The sequence below is a fragment of the Phalacrocorax carbo genome, chromosome 4 (genome assembly GCF_963921805.1).
Source record: "Phalacrocorax carbo chromosome 4, bPhaCar2.1, whole genome shotgun sequence".
Lineage (NCBI taxonomy): Eukaryota > Metazoa > Chordata > Aves > Suliformes > Phalacrocoracidae > Phalacrocorax > Phalacrocorax carbo.
This window is the reverse complement of record NC_087516.1, coordinates 56,246,278-56,266,281: the sequence shown is the minus strand read 5'-3', so window position 1 is coordinate 56,266,281 and position 20,004 is coordinate 56,246,278. Positions and strand designations below refer to the sequence as shown.

General features: G+C 39.9%; 1 protein-coding gene across 3 annotated transcripts in view; it reads right to left on the bottom strand.

The window, feature by feature from the left end:
- NFKB1 (nuclear factor kappa B subunit 1) overlaps positions 1 to 17,325 on the bottom strand; it is a 59,187-nt gene extending 41,862 nt beyond the window's left edge. Inside the window, exons 1-3 of one of the 3 annotated variants that reach the window (XM_064450030.1) lie at positions 16,963 to 17,325; positions 4,842 to 4,894; positions 3,593 to 3,674 (exon numbers count right to left, since the gene is read on the bottom strand). In XM_064450030.1, the coding sequence (XP_064306100.1) occupies positions 3,593 to 3,674; positions 4,842 to 4,886 (127 nt within the window). In that variant the 5' untranslated portion in view covers positions 4,887 to 4,894; positions 16,963 to 17,325. Of the gene's footprint in view, positions 1 to 3,592; positions 3,675 to 4,841; positions 4,895 to 16,858; positions 16,878 to 16,962 lie in introns of those variants that run through there. The other 2 variants (XM_064450027.1, XM_064450029.1) reach the window with 2 other exon arrangements.
- Positions 17,326 to 20,004: the final 2,679 nt, after the last annotated feature.

Genomic DNA, 20,004 nt, shown 5'->3' with positions numbered 1-20,004 from the left:
AACACTCTTGCATCTCAGCTCTGCAGCCTTCAAAGCATGATGTTTATATCAAGCAGCTCATGGGCTTCGCTTAACCTCTCCCTTCCCTCAGTTCACTCTTCAAAATACAAGCACAGAAGATCTAGAAAAAACACCAGAAGCAGTATGCAAGTCTGCTCATGCTTCCGAGGATTAGGGCCGCTGCTACGGGACAGGGAAAATGAACACTCATCTAATTTTTGGTGACAGTCAGGCTTCCTTGAATCTCTTCCTAACGTTACTTCTCTCTGAAAAAATATGAAATAAATTTTTTGTAAGCACCTTCTTTTCCCCCTTTCATTTCTCAACAGCAAGTATCACAGAGGGTTGGGCAAAGAGGGTTAAAAAAATATCAGAAAAACATAACTTTAGCAGCCTCCAGACAATAGTGTACAGCTGCTGATAGCCCTGCTTCAACTTCACAGGTTTAGTCTGACTGCAATTAAAAAAAACACACAACACCTCAATGCCAACAGCTAGTTAGACCAGAGCCCCTAAAAAACAAAACAATTAATCAGTTCCCCAAACCACCTCTAACCTGTACACAGATTGCTCCGTTGTGTAGTTGTAGATGGCCTTGTATGATCAGGAGGAAGTAAGGAACATCCAGAGTTATAAAACGCTTTGCTCAGAGCTCTGCCTGTTTCCTCTCCAATTTAAGGTATTGCTTTGTCCCCCCACTACACAGTGGACATCACACTGATGTGTATCTGCTTTTACACCACCTAAATACATGCCATGGATAATGCTCCCTCCATCCCCAACATCATTGAGAATTAGTACCTAAGTCTCAAAGGCAGGACACTTCCCAACAAGCCAAACAGGCTGACTTCATGACATACTGCCCTTCCTGCTCGAGGTGTTTTAAACACACAGCTCAGTCCTGCAGTTTGCACTGTTATGGCACTTTTTATAGACCCATCCTTTTGTCAATAAAGGCACACAGAGACTACTTCTCTTTCTTGATTTAGATGTAAATGTAGAACTTGAACTACAGAACTATCTACTACAGCTTTAGAGCCAAAATAACCAAGCCTCATTTTTACTTAAAACTGACATACATGAGAGAGAAAAAGAAGGAAAGACACTTGAGCATGGACAACCTGATTGAGAAAATCCTTGTCCTGATGTCTCAAAGGTTTTCTACTCTTACTGTAAATATTAACATAACAGCAGAACATCTATCATCAGCAAATCCCCAAACTCCCTAGCTATTTGTTGATTCAGCTATGCTGGCATGATATGGCAATCCATAGTTACATATTAAACCTGCCTGCCAGTGTAGTAAGTCTGACATTGTGCGTTTATGAACGCACAGATTCAAAGTAGGCACCATACCAAATCAAGAGCAACAATTAACATCTTTGGTTCTTTATGTTTAAATCATCCACCTGTCCTAGAGGAAAGACCTTTTTAGAACACTTATTTCACCCTATCAGTATGTTGGCTGGAAGAACTTTTGGAAAAATCCCACATGAATTTTTAACTGGCCTTGTTGTGTAGAAAGGAATCATTACTTTCTTCTTGGAAACAACTAAAGCATAATATATAAATTATTATATTACCTCATAACTGAATAGCTAGTCCACATTAATGACACACCATAGTTTCAAGCAGGGGAGGATGTAAGCATTATAGTGATACTACTCAAGAAACAAAATCACTATGGCATCGTCAGATGGCATTGAAATGATCAACTTTTTCTATAACTTATGATTAGCATTTTGTTTGTGATAACCTGAAATCCATGATCCTTTATTAAATCCCATTTTGTACACAGGGAACTTGCCACCTATAGTGCAGCTTTAGAAAAGAGCAGTGCCATTAAAAAAACCCCGCCTTTTCTAAGCAATTTTGCAAAATTAAGGATAGAGCTAGACTTAGCCCAGCAAGAGTTTTCTGTGACTCCAGAAGTCAGTGAATTCTTGACTCCCCCACATGGTTTTAAAAACAGCTGTTTTCTAGTTTAGACAGGACATAGATATCTAAAAATCAGTTTTATATATCTGAATAATTTCTATGGAATGAGTCTGGCATGAGGAGTACAGAGTAAGCTTAAAAGGTATGTGTAAGAGAGCATTATGGAGAAGTCAAAATTCCAATAACCTTATTTGTTCCACAGAAACTCTGTGAGAACAGTGAAAAAAGCCCTTGGTATACACTGCACAAGCCCTTTAACCCTACACAGATGAACCTTACTGAACAATTTTATCCGCCTTAATAAAAACACACTGCAAACAAATGATTGCAACATAAATTTGTTGGATGCTTGTCCATGTTTGTCAAGAGCTTTGCTCATCAGAAGATTTTATCTTTAAACAAAATTATCTGTACCATATGTGTTTGATTCTCCCTCGTTACTATTCAGTCAAGAAAACCGAAGTATGATTTAAACCAGGACACACTGAAACAGTAAGCATGCCTTAATTTTTATTTTTAAACCAGCATTGATTGTTACTTTAGGGTAGAATTTTACCTATGAAGTAAAAAGCAAATAGCTTTTTTCATTTCACCCTTTACACCTTCGCTGCTGTCAAGTGTATCAAATATTGCAAACAAAAGCAATTTGCATTTTCAACAAGAAAGCAATCTACAATACAGAAAATACAAGCCACATCCTGATACAACAGAGTCAAACAGATCAATAACAGAAAGTTGTCCTGTTAAAAGGCATTAATAGCTATATTGGAGATCTACTACTGGAGATAAATATTAAGAAAAATATTATTTCCTTCCTCCTTTCACATCAGCTATTCTAATAAACTAAGCAGGAAAAACAGAATTTTCTAAATTCAAGCAAGAAGCAATACTTCTAAAGATACTCAAATGCAAAACCAGGCCAAGGTTGACCTAGCAGCTAGTTCTGGCTGAGATACAACACACTCCTATTTGATATTCCTGTTCTGGAACCATAGTGGAAGAGCTGCATATCAGACCTTTGCAGAATACTATTTGCTTATTTGCAGCAGTTACTTGCAAAATTTGACTCTGAACTTTCAAACTAGTGTTATTATTCAGGAAATTGTCAGGTACATTTAATACCAGACTGTCACTTTACAGGAAACAGAGAAGTGATCAAGAAGGAAAAACAGATTCGAATGATACAGGAAGTTGAATACACTTTACATTTTATTAGTGAAAAACAAGCACCCGAAGAATTAGTACAACAAATGAAACACTGTTCAAAAGAAAAAAGTACACGTTGCACTCTGCAAACTGGCAATGCAAACACGTAGGTCACTGGAGATGCCAACGTAGAAAAAAATGCAAAATAATTTATAAAAACAGGTCACTCAAAGCTCTTTTTGGTCAGTCAAACCATTTAACAAATTGAACTTCCAGTTTCTGTACAAGCCAAAAGAAAATCAGATTTGCCTCACTGTTGAAAGTTTCATGAGGGTAAGATAGAGATTCATAAGGGTGTAATAAAAAGTCTAGCTGGCAACTTTGGGATCTAGTATTATGAAATACCAGAGCACAAACAAAAAAGCCTCTGAAAAGAACTTCACAAAAAAAAAAACAACCTGGAAGAAACAGCAGGAAAACAGCACAATCAAGGAGAAACCATTCCTACCTGTTCGTAGTGGTAAATCTGAAGTGATGTAATTTGTATTAAATAATGCGTTCATTCCCATTAACTGATCCATTGCAAACATCTATATTGAAAGAAAATATAGTCTTTATTACTAATATATACATAATTTCATAAAGCATCTATCAGTAAAGAATTTCAAAGTTCTCTGCAAATATTGAGACTACAAACACCTCGGTGCAGTACGTAAACATTTTGTATCTATTTTATTGTTGCTGACAGCAGCAGTGCAAGCAAAGCTGATAGTACTGACCAAGTTGCACCAGTATCATGGGACTTCACTGAACTCTGCAGTTTCTAAGCACACATTTTGCTTACATGCACTAACTACATATTCCAAAGAGCTTACATGGTAAATGCTGAAAATTTGACCCTAGATGTCTTGCCCAAGGCCTTACTGAGAGCCTGTGAGTTTTTATTTCCACTTTTCTGATTAAACCCCACCAGACTACATTCCTTACGTAAATGTATTTACAAGCTCTAAAGCTAGAAAACAGTAAACCCAGGTTAAAATTTGTTGGGTGTTTTTTTTTTGTTTGGTTTGGTTTTTTAAATTTTTGTGTTTTTTTTGAGCACTGCCATGTCTTAGCTCACTGTAATTGTTGTCAGGTATAAATCTATCTTCTTCCAAAGTGAAGCAAGCATAAAGAAGAAGAAAATAGTTTCTTTTTGGAAGTTAAAGTGAGTAGAAATTATCTGTTCTTCACTCAAACTTTTTACTCAAGCACCAGTCTCACAATTCAAATGAATCATGAAATGACCTAATGAGATCAGGAAGAGCTTCTGAAGAGCTAAGCCTACTGATCTGTGTGAGTGAAGGAACATTTTAGTCATCAATGCCAATGCAGATTTCATAAAACATGACACAAAGGGGACTTTTAGGGCATAAGGGGTTTAATTTTCAGATAAAGTCCAATGTCCACTGCAGAAGACATTTCAGAGCAAGTGTCACAGGCAGACAGGTCATAAAAAACGAGTATTTTTCAGCAGGCCTAGCTTTCCTTTTCATTTCAGCCATTTCACTAGTGGCAAGGCACTTTAAAGGTCACATAAAAAACACCTTAGAGAAAAAAACCCTAGATTTCCCTAAACCTGATTTCTGCCAATAGCTAGAATGCTTTCATATCTGCATGTTGTTAAGCCTAGGAAACGACAGGACAATGTGAGAGGAAGCCACAACAGAGAGCTAGGAGAGATTACAGGGATATTGAAAATACACAAATCCACTTACTTGGGGATCAGACACTCCCATAATATAGGAATCTTCTCCTGCCATTTTAAGTCCTGAAACACAAACACATGATCAGAACTCTCATTTTTTCCAATGTACAGCAATAGAGAAACTTGAAAAATGCTAGTTAAAAGCCCCATCTCTGACCCTTCTTATTTTACTCATAATGTTAATGATCTCTAAAATACTCTTAAAACTCCTTAGTATTTGCAAGGGGCAGGCTAAGGACAGGATAGGCTACAGCTAGATTTGTTTCTGTCTTTGATCTGACTATTTTGCCATTAGTGTTTAGGCAAAAGCAGGACTCTGCATTTTTATACAATAAAAAGACTTCTGAGCATTCATGAATGAACCCTAATGGTTTTCCTGTGAAGTATTTACTAAATGCAAGATAAAGATGCCTGGGAAAGAACATCCAATACGTTTTCCTCAAACAAAAACTGGAGTCAAATACTGACTAATTTTGCACACCTTTATTTCCAGAGTTCCACAAGTGCTTGGCACCCACAACAACTCAGTGCTGGCGATTACAGTTATGGACGTACAACATACCTAATCCTCTCTTACAGGTCTACATGTAAATGCTGAACACTGGGAAAGGTTAGCCTGGCTTAGTTTTCCTGGGGCCAGTAGCAGAGCATGGAAATTTTCTTAGGAATTTATTAGGTGTATTATATAAGATTAGTGTTACTTCCTTTCATGTAGATGCTACTGAAAGAATTACAATTTCACTTGATCCTACTAAAAAAAGGCTCTCCAAGGGAATATGTGAAAATCACTTTAGTGACTCTTTCAAGAGACTCATGTTTGCATGCAAGCAGACACTTTAAATAAGGCTGATAACTAACAGAAGACAGAAACATGTCACTGGCCCTCGTATTCCACCACAACGAACATGAGCCATGTTTTCCAGCAAAGCAAAGCAAACTGTGAAAACCTACTGCCCTATGAAAGAGAGTGACAAGTGATCAGTAAACCAGAGAAAAAGAAAAACTGAGTCACCGTGTACCTCTACAGGAACTAGAAAGTCAAATATCAAAACCAAAATTGGAATACTCCGGTGCACTTCACTTTGTGGAGGCTCAACTCAGCTTGTTAACAAGCTCCAAAGACAACGTATCTACAGACCCATCCACACTAATATCCCATTCCATCCAAAGACCCACCCCACACTAGTAGAAAATGAAAGAAAATTTTAAATGGAGAAATAGGAGACACTTAATACCCAGACGACTTCCAGGAAAAAGAGGTCCATGAAGATAAAATATTTTTTTAACCTAGAAAATAAAAAGTACCCACCTGTTTGTAATTCAATTTTAGAGAGATATATCTACTAGATAATATTTATTTGTAGTATTTGAGCAAGTACCAAATAACTGGTCACAAGACTTCAGCCAAAAATTAATAACAGATATAACAAGCAGCCACAGTCACCCGGGCTGTTCTCCACCTAATACATCAGGATTTCAGCAATATAGAAAATACCAGTCAATCACATTATCTGACAGGCACATTCTGCAAAACATTATTTTCATTAGTAATTTACTACTGTTATTATCAATCTTTACAGAAAAAAGTCAACATACAACACAACAAAACCTTCATCATACAACAAACTTTAAGATGTTTTTATTTGACATTCCATTCCATAGAAAGCATATAACCCTCATCACCAATTGAAAAGTTTCTGAAATAACTGTAATCTAGTTTTTGGCCGACACTTCCCAGTGAAAGGTGTAGGTATTACAGAAAACAATCTGAAGACCTCAACAGCCAACATTTTTCAGGAAGTGTCAGAAAATACCCACCCTGCTGATGCACACTGATTAGGTAACTGTGAGTGCAAATGCCAGATTTCTTCTGCATAAACAGAATTAAAAAACCTGGTCTTAAAAGCCTTGTTTTGTGATCTCTCATATTTAATCACTTACTACTTGAGTCACATGTGCAAAATAATGTTACAAAATACCTAAAGTACCCAGATAACATGGTATATATGCTTCTTCAGGCAAAAAAAAAAAAGATTCTGAGGAGCTAATATAAATAGAACATGACCGCTTGCCTGTTTGCTAAACATATACTTCTTTGCAAAACTTTCAAAGCATCTCACAGCTTCTTCTGTAAGCCCAAGAGGATACATTTAACAGCATGTTCCATCGTCTTTGCCCTATTCTAGTTTCTCATATTGTATCAGTCTCACTCCAGCAGAACTCTGTGGGAGAAGGGCAGTTCTCACACCTGCTATGCTTCCTGGCCACATTTACAATTCTACAATACATGACTTCAACAAAGTGGAAAAATACTGCAGAGGCAGTATTTCTGAAAACTTTTCAGTTATAGTACTTTGATATGAAAATTAGAATCCATACAGAAATAAAACCTACATCTACCTGAATCAGTCCTTCAGTTTTGCCTGATCAAACTGGTCCTTTCTGGCTTTTTGGCTGATGCAATGAAGAATGTCATGAGAGCAAAACAGCAGCCATTAAAGATGAATGTTACACTCAGAAGCAGCCAGGTAACTACCCACATACTACCCAGGTAGGTATGTACTAATGAATTTCTAACCAGGTATTAACCACAATCTCTCTTGCACCAAAAGCACAGGTGTCTCTTACTTGAGATCTTTTGTGTTCAGGAGTCAGCTGCAGTGTTTGGGAAGAGGTTAAAGACATTCTCTCTGGCTTGAATGCTAAGCCAGTTTATTATAAGCGCACTATGATTTAGATGGGCACACATATGCCTTTGTGTATGTAAACTGACACTTGATTACCTTTGCAGGGCCTAGACAAAAATTAACCCAGCGGTTTAAAATTACCCCTCTAAAGGACTGAAAACACTCTCAGCTTCAGTATATGTTTTGTCCCCTCTCAAAACCAAAAAAATGACAAAAATGTTCCTGAAACCCTACCTCCAAAATAGAATTTGTTTGCTTAGGATTTACTCAGTTAACAACTAAGCATCCTCTTTTTACAAGAAAACTGGGACAAATCCATCAATAATATGATTAAAAAACAAATAGGCATTTACAGAAAAACAGACCCTAGCATTAATCGTATGACTTCTAATTGGCCTCTTCCCTCATTGCTTGAGTTTCTAAGCACCTTTCCTACACGCGTTCAGTGGCAAGATTAGCATCTACCATGAGTAGGTTTGTTCATTCTCTCTTTACATGAGCTGTATTCTTTTAGGGCAGAGATTGTTTTTATCCAAGCTGTATTTGCTGCTATAGCGTCTTAGAGAAGTCAGGTCAAAACCGCCTCTCCCTCATTTGAAGATGACTGGGATTAAAATTGCTTTGTGGAAGTTTGTGTTACCATATATGCCTGCTTCCCACATAATCTCCAATTCCCACAAACCGTACTGCAAACTTGCATCTACAATTAAAAAATACCCCTACACCTGCAGACCACAACCAACCACAACAGTCCCCACCCCTGGAGATCGTCTAAAGTCTTTCAGATAATGGTGCACAGGAAACTAAACATTTCAACTCACAGTATGTTTTAGTGTGAAAATTCAAAGGCGGGTGAAGGAACGCCATTCAGCTCCTAGCATAATGGGAAAAGGTAAAATCCAGTTAAACCTGTCCAAAACCACACAGCTGTGCCTGCTGAGGGACTATAAGCGTGTATGAGTGTACATATGCATATTGGTGCAGCATTCCTTTCTCCCCATAGCAGGCCAGTTGCCCCTGTGAAAAAGGTTAAAAAAGGAGAGAAAGAAAAAACCTAGGAAGATATATCTACATATGCACACATGGAAGACAATGGGGTTGCACCAACCAACCAAGGAAACATAATGGCACATCACTACTCCTCCTTAAAAAACAAATAATGGCAGGTACAAGTAGGCACAGCTGGAAGAACACGAGTTCATTTATTGTAAGCTGAATATTTGTTTGAAAGCTTCAAAAGGATCAGCCATTTAAAATGGAAACAACATAATTAATGTAGGAATGCTCTCATCCGGGAACACGAATCCTCATTTCTGTTTATGTTGGTCATTTTATTTCAGATCTCTCTCCTGCTGTAGCTACCTACCTTTTAAAAAACAAAGATAGGTGTCTCTAACCAACCATTGTCAGGCCCCTGATTTTTTGGAGTACAGATCCTTCCCTCTACTGTTCCTCTTCAACTTTCCAGCCTGAATTTTAAAAATGAGGTAAACCCATTTTTCTCTTTAATACCAGTATCCACTCCAATACCTACAGACAGAGAATGGGACTTCTTCCTGTTACCTTTCTACAGACAAGCATAACCCAATGCAAAGTTCATCATCTTTACAAGCTTTAATGTTGGATTCAAATACTAATAGTCCAGTTATTTCAGAAAACATTTACAGACATCTCACCCAGAAGCTGCATGCCTTTTAAAAAACTAAGACTGAATTCTTTTTCTTCCTACCTTTGTTCTCATACTGGTTTGGCTAAAAACTTGAACAGTGTATATACTAACAAATTAGGAAGACGCCTTATTCATCCAAGCATGAAATAAAATCATTTTAATATTACCCTAGTTGAACAATAATCCCCCCCCCAAAAACAAACAAACAAACAAAAAACTTGAGCTTTAGTACCCCAAATCTATCCATGTTTCAAAGTATACCAGTATGCTTAATGATGAAGCTAACATTTCATATAGGACCAGGAGGAAAAATAAAACCAAAACATGACATACACTTCCTTTCCCAGGCCTTCAAAAAGAGACGTGGTGAGCAGACTCTACTTGTAATCTATCTTGTCTGAATATAAATACATTTTTTTAAAATCAGTTTGGAAAAACGAAGGATGAACAGTATTAACAAATTCTTTACCCCACAAAGACCTGCCTCATCATAAAAGGTAGAAACTCTTATCAGCCACTCTTCTTTTAGAAACTTTGGGTACTTTGAGCCAACCAAACAAAAAACAAAAGCATAAAAAGGGATGTGACAGAATGCCCATTATTTCCTCAGAAAATGAATGCAAAGGACTAGCATCAGGGTACCTGCCTGCCGTTGTGTTTTAAAATACAAAAAATCAACTCATCGTTTCTAAAACTTGTGCATTATTTTTTATTTAGTTCAGTATAAAGATTTAGTTCAGGACAGACTAATATTTTATGGAAGAAGGTTTGGTTATAGGACAGATCAGTTTAACAGGATAGCAATTAAGGCATATTCTGTAAAAGGTATACTGAAGATATGTAAATTAGTGAATCATGATCTTTATTACCCAGAGTTCATTATACTTGTGAACTGGAATAAGTCTGATGGTTTAAATAGGTTTCTATATTGAAGAACGTCTGTCTCTTACTTCATGAGACATTTTACATCAACCTCTTCTCACCTGTCAAGGCTGGGATTCAGGAAGCAAGCCTCAAGATGAGAAACTCAACTATACTCCAGCCGACTTGACATATCGAAAGCACAGTTCTTTCTGCAAGTCTTCTAGCAGAGTATTTTTTCTGTTTACCTTGACTTTCATTGGAATTTACCTGTTAAAACTAAGCTTTAACCGAACACTGAATGAAAGTAATGAATTCACTGTGATTATGCCTGTTTATTTTCCTTATTAAAAATAAAAAGTAATAAGGATGAAATGGAGGCAAAGACATTTGTGTTTTATATATTATATTGTAAGTATATTTTTGCTACATTGGGGCTATAAAACATGGCAGACTGACTAATCACAGAGAACTATGTTTTTAGGAACGGCATCAAGTTCTCTGAAATCCTGTAGCAACCATGAAATACTGACATAGAAGGAGTAAGTATTTTACTGTACAGCCTCTACAACGTATTTTACCTGGTATTGTTTACTTCTGTTAGTGACGACTATCTACCCTTGAGCCTCACTTTTCTACCCTTTGCAAAACATAATCTGTATAGAGACAATTGTTAGAGATCAGCATTTCCCAAATGGAGATGCTGGGAAATGTATTGTGCAATAGACAGTACGAGTTGCTGGGCAAGGTCTGGGAGCAGGACATGGGCTGCTGAGATGATTTTGGCTACAGGACAAAGCAGGCTGCTCTGACAGAACAGAAATGCTGATCCGAGACATTTAGTCTCACACCTTTATCACTGCAGTGCCTTCAAGTCAGGATGCTGCCCACCCCTTTCAATGAATGGCCTTTTCACCTTAGCTCCGGCCACCCCTTCTCAACTTCATCCAGCACTTCATTTCCCTTGTAACCCAGTTATTTTTCCCAAAATACTGGGAGTACATCTCCAGGGCAAAAACCTTTGGTGCAGAATATATTCTCAGAGAACCACAGGGAGGGTAAAAGGAAGTTTGAGGACTGCTCTTTTCTACCCCTGCACAAAACAGCAGGCCGTACAAATACACAGGCTTATGTCTCCCGACGCTTCAGAGGACACACAAGCTGGATCATAAACCTACAGAATTTACATGGACAACCCTCAGTTTAAGCTGTGCATGTCCTTCTAACCACTTCAGTTTTTTAAGGCTGAATTAAAGATGCTTTTCTTAAGAGAAACAAATCCCATTTTTGTTAAAAGCGATGTAACAACAGTGGGAATATTGTACAGGCAGGAGTCCAAGCAGTTGCTGGCATTTTGAACATATATTGTCCAAAACGGCTTAAAGCAGGTCTACACAGCTAAACTCCAACAGCTGTTAGCTACCAAGTCCTTGTACTTCCATTACTGTTGCCATTAATGAAGCTACTGCAGAAGAAAATATCCTGGAGAGGGAAAAGAGAGACATCCCCTTCCCAAACGCTAATCAAGGAAAATCTTAACACAGAAAGGATTTTACGAGTGGTTATTTTATTTATGTTGTTCTCAAACTACTCATTTTGATGGCATCCACTTAAATAAGTTATACTGTTTCTGAAGTCCCCAGGCAAAGGTTAAGGCTGGACCAAGTATTTATCATTTAGATGAACACTGTCCTGATGCAGAGTCTGGAAAAATTGGGAAAAATGCAAGCTATACACACACACAGTTTTTCTTTGTAAAATAAAAGAAAAAGATGTGCTACATACAGCAAATCCCTGGATTATTCAAAATAAAGAGGTGATAAACAGCTATGGTATTCTGAACTATACAAGGTAAGTAGAACGAAAATATTAAAGGAACATCATGCATACTTTCACTCACATTATTGGCATAGGCCTCTTATGCAGAAACAGGAAAGAAAAAGCATTTTAAAAACCATGAGGAGCGATCGCTAACTCGCTCAAGTTGACAAGGAGCCCTATCAACTATGTTTTTTGTTAGGGATTATAACTCAGTAATGAAACAGACATGAAATTTGACATGTGACTTCAAATGTTAAAAGTTTACTAGTATTTCTTCTCCCCTCTATGACTTTGACTCTTGGTGCGGGGGTAGGGGGCTGTTTTAAGGAAACTCTATTCTCAGTATAAAACTCAACAATGCTCAATTTCCGCAAAAGCAGCATACAGAAGCTGTATTTTTTTACTTTCCTTCAGCTGCTACAAAGACATGTAATCTCTGAATAAAGATTTGAGTATAATTTCTCAGTATACAAGTGAGAAAAGGTTTGTGCAAAGGCATTTTTATCCAAGATACTACTTTCCTCTGCAGACTTCTTCCTCATCCGTAGACTGTTGCAGCTGCGATACTACTACATAACCCTAAATGACGCTGTTTGTTTTTCTAATACAACAACATGAATTGCCTCTTCTTGTTATTAATTAAGCCTGCTTATTATTTCCTGTTGGGTGGGACCTGGGAGTTCAGTCTGTGTATTTTTAAAATTAAAAAGCTATTTAAGTTAAAACTTTCAAATATTTTCACTCATGAGCAGATGCATTATTGGACAATAATACAAAAATTTCAAAACATTTCAGAGATTAAATAAATCACAAGTATTAAAGAGATTTCAGAAGTGCGATGCTCCGAGTTAGAATTGTTGCGTGCAGAATTATTATAGGAAATTTAGACTTAAATTTATTACATCAGATAACTACTAAATATAAAGAAAAATTCATAGCAAGAGGAAATTCACTTGGCAAAGAGTAACTGGACTACCTGAGTGGTTGCTTTATTAAGTACCTTTACAAACAGAATTTTGTGTTTTATTCCTTTCCCAAATGTCAAAGTAGTGAACTAGTATGACAAGAGGAAATACTAAGATGCCATAAACGTATAAACTGTTTTTTCAGGATATTGTTACAATAAAATTAGAATGTTTTAACAAAAACACATTCAAAGCAACGTAAACCAAAGGAATAAACAGTATTCAAATATACAGCAAACATACTCTGGTGTATGTATAATGCTAAGTATATGCAAAAACACTGAGGTTCAACACAGCAAAACAACCCTAGTAACTACACTGTATTTTAGCCACATGTGTTAATATCTGTCTGTGTTTAAACAGATAGGAATATGATCTTTAAAAGAAACAAATAAAAAAAAACCACCCAAAACAACAAGGTCACACAATTCAGACCTGCTTTGCTCTTGATCTGCTGACACCAGTACAGTTTGCTTGGAGAACGCAATGAAATACAGAGGTATTTTAGTTTAGCTAATTCTGCATTTTAAATTAAGAAAAAAAAATATATTTGGCACAGCTTTTCAAAAGAACATAAAAGTTGAAAGGGAGAAAAAATGCTAGTAGGAGCAATAGTAGCTTCCTCCCCACACGTGGTCTGTCAGCTCCACCTAAATCCTGAACAAAGGATTTTTACCTTGAGACTAGAATAATTTGAAACATCTTTTAAGGCCTTAGTTCTGAAACTGTCAACAGTGCTTCAGCAAAATATATATGTTTAAAGGAAAACACTGAAGAAGAGTCACTGAATTATTTCCATGCTCAAAATTAGATGCAAACTTAGTGCCTGACTGACCTAAGGGCACAGTTAATGACAAACGTAATTATGATCTTATCGATGTAGAACTTTATAGAAGATTCAGAGCTTATTTAAAGGACATCAAATTACAACTTCCACTTCTAAAATATCTGTGTCGGAGCTAAGTGACCAAGACCAGGAATTTATTTTTCATTATTTGCCTGAAATATTCTTTTCTCTTTGTTTTATAATAGCTGTGTTATTTTGTGTCTGACAACCAAAGAAAAGCTATCAACATGCTGGTGGAAAAAAAAATTAAACTTAGAGTTTTCATTCGTTGCTTAGGGAAATGAGTAAAAACTTTAAGACATACTTCTGATTTTAGAGTTGGCAAACATTCACAGCACTGAAAGGCGAGAGGATTTTAGTGAGCATATTTTGAAGCAATCTATGAAAAAAAACAGAGTAATTAACCAGAATCTCCAAAGTTCGTGGAATTTTCTCACCACTAGCTTCATCAGAAAGCCAGATGTAAGTCAGTAAAAAAATATGCTGTCTTTCAATGTATCTTTGCAACTCCAAAACAGCATTTACTTTGTATGCATATAACTACTCAGAGAGACTTCAACTTTCTAGTCGGCATCGAGCATCCTTCATAGTAAAGACTCACAGGCCTTCAGACTTGGTTCCTGTCCTTCCAGGTTCAGCAATGATAAGCACGGTAACACGAATTCCTAACTGCAGTTACTTCTGGAGTTTGCATGCATTCATGAGCCAGTGGCATGGGAAGACTTTGGGAAAAGGTAATGATGAAAAGAAGGAGTATTGTTTACATGAAAACCTCAAAAATCTATTAATAAGCAAATTTGCATCAGTGATATTTGTAGGTATCCATTACTGAAGTCAAATAATGCCAGCTCAATGAAATAATTATATTTAAATTTATTATTAAAATTGGTTTTAAAAGTCAAATACATAATAACAGAGAAACAATTAGATTGCTATTTTTCAATAAATGAAGTAGGAAATTTTAGAATGTGCACATAGATGAAGTATCACTGTCTGCTTTCCACCATCTCACCCTCTCCCAAGATTCCCTTGCTATCCCTCCCTGCACACTCATACTTTTTTTTCCACAGTAAACTTTTCTGATATCAAACTACATACTACAAAAACATTAGTAAGGTGCTGACTGAACTAAGCGCCTACAGGTAGGAAGTTTATCTGCTACAAGATTATTTTTTAAAAACACACAACATGACACGAAACCGGTTCTCAGTTTTCTAACCTTAACTCGACTTAAAGTGCATTCACCACTTGCATGAGAAAATAATTTTTTGATGACTCTACCACTGATTGACACTTCTTTCTTTAAAAAAGGGGCAAAGGGTAGAAAAAAAGAGTCTTTTCCCTTCTGTTTAATATTTCAAATTAGATTATTTAACAGGTCTTGCACATATTTCAGCACTGAGTTTCCTTGAAATCGCCACACTCTGTGGCAGAACCTGACAATAATATTCCAGCCTAAGTGCCAGTTAAATTCTTGAGGCAGGGAAGTTTACAGAACAGAGGATCTGCCCCTGCATAGTTACAGGCTGCTTTTTCCTTTCGTTTTCTCAGTTAAACTGTAGTCGTTTCTGTAGATTACAAAACACTGCAGACAGGATGACGTCTTAGGCTGACGTCTTGATTAATGTTTTCCTAGAATGGGCAGCTACATTCCCTTTTGAAAGAATAAAAATGCTTCCACTGAAGTACTATTTCAAAAGCCGATACTTCACAGTACATAGCCCAGAGACTCTGGGTGCCAATAAAAACAAAAAGCTGTGGTTTTAACTCTGTTCTGTGAGCTTGACAGTGGCAGTTTAGCACTTTACAGCATGTATGGCACAAGGTGATATGGCAGAGAATTCATCCACTTAGTACTAATTTTGTCCGTGAACAGAATAAATAAAAAGAGGACTTCTGAAGCGCAAAACATGTCAAATGTGATCGGCACTTTAAAACCATTTTTCAAAAGAAATACAGCTCATTTTTTACGGTATTCTTTGGCAAAGATTTTGAGCATTTTAAAACAGAGTTGAAATGCAGCACCGAAGTTATGATGATCCCTTGCCTACAAAGCCTTATTCTGCAAATGCTTACAGGCACTCACAGTTACTTATTTGAATGAAATGACATAGCAGTACGCTGCATTACTGTAACGGCCAAATAACACAGAGCTCATCTGTACCACAGTTCAGAAATACCCCATTTTACATTCACATATAATAAGTCAAGAGTGCTTCTTTATCGAAGTTACCATCAAAGCAGAAAGCATCAACACGTAAAAAAAAAAAAACAACAACAAAACAACTGCGACGATGAAAAGTTGATTATTCTTGGTTTAAGGTCAAATGTACCAAAACGATCACTCCAATAATATTCCCTGTCACGGTGAGGACTTTTCAGTGTCATCACTTAGTACTAAATCGCCTTTAAAGAGCTCACTATTTACTGCCTTTGAAAGCAGCCTCGGTGACACTTGGCAGGCCCCACCCAAGCCCAGGACACCAAAAGTCGCCAGCAGCAAACCTCCGTTTGCACGGTGACCCCCTGTGTTTTCGAGGCCAGCCGGCGCCTAGAGAGGACAGGCACCCCAAACCGAGCGGCTCAGGTTAAGCACATATGTCACCTTCGAAACCAAAAGCATAAAAAGCAGCACCCCCTTTGCCTACCAGCACCCACTATACATACAGTCAGCGTTAGTTGGGCTTTCGAACTTTCTCATTTCACTTGACATCCCTTCCTAGCTAGGAAGGCCCCTATAATACATCAGCAAGAAGGCTTACTGCGTGCTTAAAGAAATAAAAGCCCGACGGGGCGCGGGGCGGTCCGTGCGCTAACAAGAATGCCATTTTTCAAACCCGCAGCAGAAAGGAAAGCGAGGCGGCAATCGCCCCTCCTTCAGAAGCTCCGCACCCGGCACGACCCCCGGCCCCCCGCCGCCGCCAGCCCCCGAGCCCGGCCGCCCGGCACCGGCCGCCCGCCTTCCCCCTCTCGCCCACCGCCGCCGCCCCTCCGGGCGCTTTGGCGGGGGGGTCCGCGCCCGGGCCGAGGTCACAGGCGAGCGGCTTCCCGCCGGCAAACCTCACCCGCGGAGGGCCGCCACGCTCCCCCCGCCCTCCACGGCGGCTGCCCCCCTCCCAGCCCCAGCCCCAGCCCCAGCCCCAGCCCCAGCCGGGCGCAGCCGCTCTCCGCTCCCACCCCGGTCTCGCTCCGCGTCGGGCCGCAGTGGCGAACGGGCGCCGAGGTAAAGCCAGGGGAGAGAGAAGGCGGCGAGCGCGGGTCAGGGGCCGCCTGAGGCTCACCCGGGGCAGGGCAGGGCTCCTCCTCCTCCTCCTCCTCGTTGTCGTCTGCCGCTGGCGGGTCCCGACCGCGCGTCCCTCAGCGCCGCGCCATGTAACCGGCGTGACGCCGCCGGCGCCGCCCGCGCCCTGGCTCCGCGCGGACTTTCCCCGTCCGTCCGTCCCTCCCTGTCCGTCCGTCTAGCCCGCCGGCGAGGGCAGCCGAGCGGCACCGGCCTGTGCGGCCGCCAGCCCGCCTCGCCTCCGCCCCTGCCCCCCGGCCCGCCGCACTTCCTGGCTGGAAATTCCCGCTGACGCTCCGGCAGCGCGAAGGGCCGGGCGGGGCGGGCCGGGACGGAGCGGAGGCCGTTGCAGGGCAGAAGAGGAGGCGGCGGCGGCAGGCGGGAGAGCGGCTGCCCGCGGGGAGGAGGGGCGGCGGGACAGCGCCGAGCACCGCCCGCCACCTCACGGCTCGACGGGAGGAGGGACAGCGGGGCTGTGGAAGCGGCCGGCGTCCACCCGCTGGCGAGGAGATCCCTCTCCCGCGGGGACGCCCTCCGGCCTAGGGAAGCCCCGTGGGTACGCGCGCCTCTCCATCCCGGGGGGAGTAACACAGCCACAAGACCACCACCATCGCTGTCCGCGTTGCCTGGCCCACAGCGACGTTCTCGACACTTCAGAGGAGTCCGGCCTGGCGGCTGCCAACGTTTTCCTGTCGGTTGACCCTTAAAAAAGTTTTTAAGGGAAGAGGGACTGTGCGTAGAGGGAACTTAAACCCACTTATATAGCGCCTGGCTGTTGGGCTGCCTTTCATGGGCACCTCATAAAAGGAGGTTTACAGATTGACGACCACCTGATGTCCGAGAGCAGCACTGAGCAGGAAGTACAGGCTGCACAGCACCATTTTTCTGCTGATTGATACGGCTTCTGGCAGAGCAGGCTCCCAGGTCGGTTAACTTCTGTTAAATAGCACCAACCATCAGTCATACGCTGGTCATCTTGACACTGAAATCCAAGTTTGTCATATAGTAACCGCATCTCCCAGATACATCTAACCAAAGCTGAAGGTCAGCTAGCACCATGCTTAATTGGCACAAATATTATATGAAATGTTTTAAGTTCAAACATCTTTATGCGGAGTCTTAAATGCATGGTTTGCTAAGGGCAAAGAGCATTTCAAATCAGCAGCCAGCATGGCTCACCTGATGTGTATTAGCCCAGAGATTCAGCAGCACCCCTGAAAACCACCCATGGGGGATTTTGTTATGCTAAGGCCACATGAGGTGGAATTTTGCTAATTATTTAGGTCAGAATCAAAAGAGGCTAACAAAAATAATAACTTATGAGAAGGATTTAAAAAAAAAAACACCCTATAAGTGAATGAAATTGTGACTTTTGCTTCTTCCCTTGAAGCAAGGAATTATAATCCATGGCAAAAATGGAGTAGAAACAGGGTCAAATCATAAGCCACCTGTTGACTGGGAATAAGAAGAAAGTGGTAGTTTTACCAGACAGCTATTACAGCCTTGTCTTTTAACACTGTATAGATCATTCAGTCATGTTGTAGAGGGACACTATGCCGCTGAACACTTCCAGTCTATCCAGATGGTGGCTGAGTTCATTCCTGGAATGGGAGTAGAGTCAGATGTTATGCTTTGTGCCCCATCTCTGGGTTGGAACAGAGACACACTCCTTTAAAATTAGCACTGAGACTGTGAAAGGGAGCTTGGAAACGCAAAGGATTTTTTCTGTCTCTTGATAAGGGAACTGAAATCTCATACAGGTTACACATACATATGTATGAGGAGACAGTCATATCCTTTATTTGGATCACCACTCATGCTCTGTGATGCAGTTCTAAAAAAAGTATTCCCCAATTCTCTTTCCAATCCAAACTGGGAATTGAGAATGACTCAGCATTTCTGAGTAAAATATGTTTTTCCTTATTAAACAGGGGTACTTTCTTAATACCCAATATTAATCTTTTCTGTGGAAGCAAGTGCACTGAAGTAAGCAGAGCAAGTAAAGAGAGAATTAGGCCCCACGGCCCTTTAAGAAGGAAGTCTAGATAGATTTAAAATACAAGAAGTGTTTCAAAATAAGATTCATTTGAAGGGAAAGGTGCCATGTCACAGCTAGTCAAAGGCGTGCTCAGAGGGCAAAACTTGTATGAACAAGTACCAGGAAGTCAGACGACGTGGAAAAGTTCCAAAACTTAAGGAGACTTACCTGGTAGATTTCTTTTATAAGGACATGTTATCAAGTATTCAAGTTTACCTTCCCCTATGAAATCCTAATTAGCTTCCACAAACATCTAGGTTTTAAAAGAAAATTTACTTCTCAATTACAGTTAAAAGATAAGTTTGTAATTTTATAACTTAACACCATAACAGAAATGTTATTGCTACTGAAGCCCACAAAGGCACCAGGCTATAAGCCCTCAGTTTGCTAAAATTATCTTCACAGAATGCTCTAGATTAATGAACTGTTTTATAGCACAGGATTCTCACCTGAAGAGGTAAATGAGCAATTATGTCTCTAATGCTGTTTCCAACCGCTAGGGAAATCAGGCAAGATGATTCAGATGCAGATGTGACTGGTTTGCAGTGATAAAGCGGTGCTTCCTTCCTGGTTAACACAGGTTTGCACTATTAGCATCAAGATATTTCAGTACCTGGGCAATATCAGCTCACAAATGAAGAACAGGCGAGTAAAGCTGAATTCAAAGGATCGAATGCTTATGTGCTGAGCTGAGGAGGTGTTAGAAAATGTTTCTAGCTAAGTTGTGGTCTCTGGTAGCTGGGGAGGTATATCAGAGGTAAGGCTTTCTAGCTGTCCACGTACCCAGGCTGTCTCGCCTTGGTAAGGTTGTGTACGTTTAAGTTTCCTGATAGGTAAGTGTGATCTGGGAGTTGCATCTGTTCTCTGGTAGGTTTGCTCTGGGAGTACAGATCCTTTATTAAGATCAAAAGTCTTTGGCCTCAGTACTTTTTAATCCCATAACTAATACTGTTTCTCCTTGAGAACAAAGTGTTATTTCTAAGAGTTAAGCCTTATTTCTCTAGG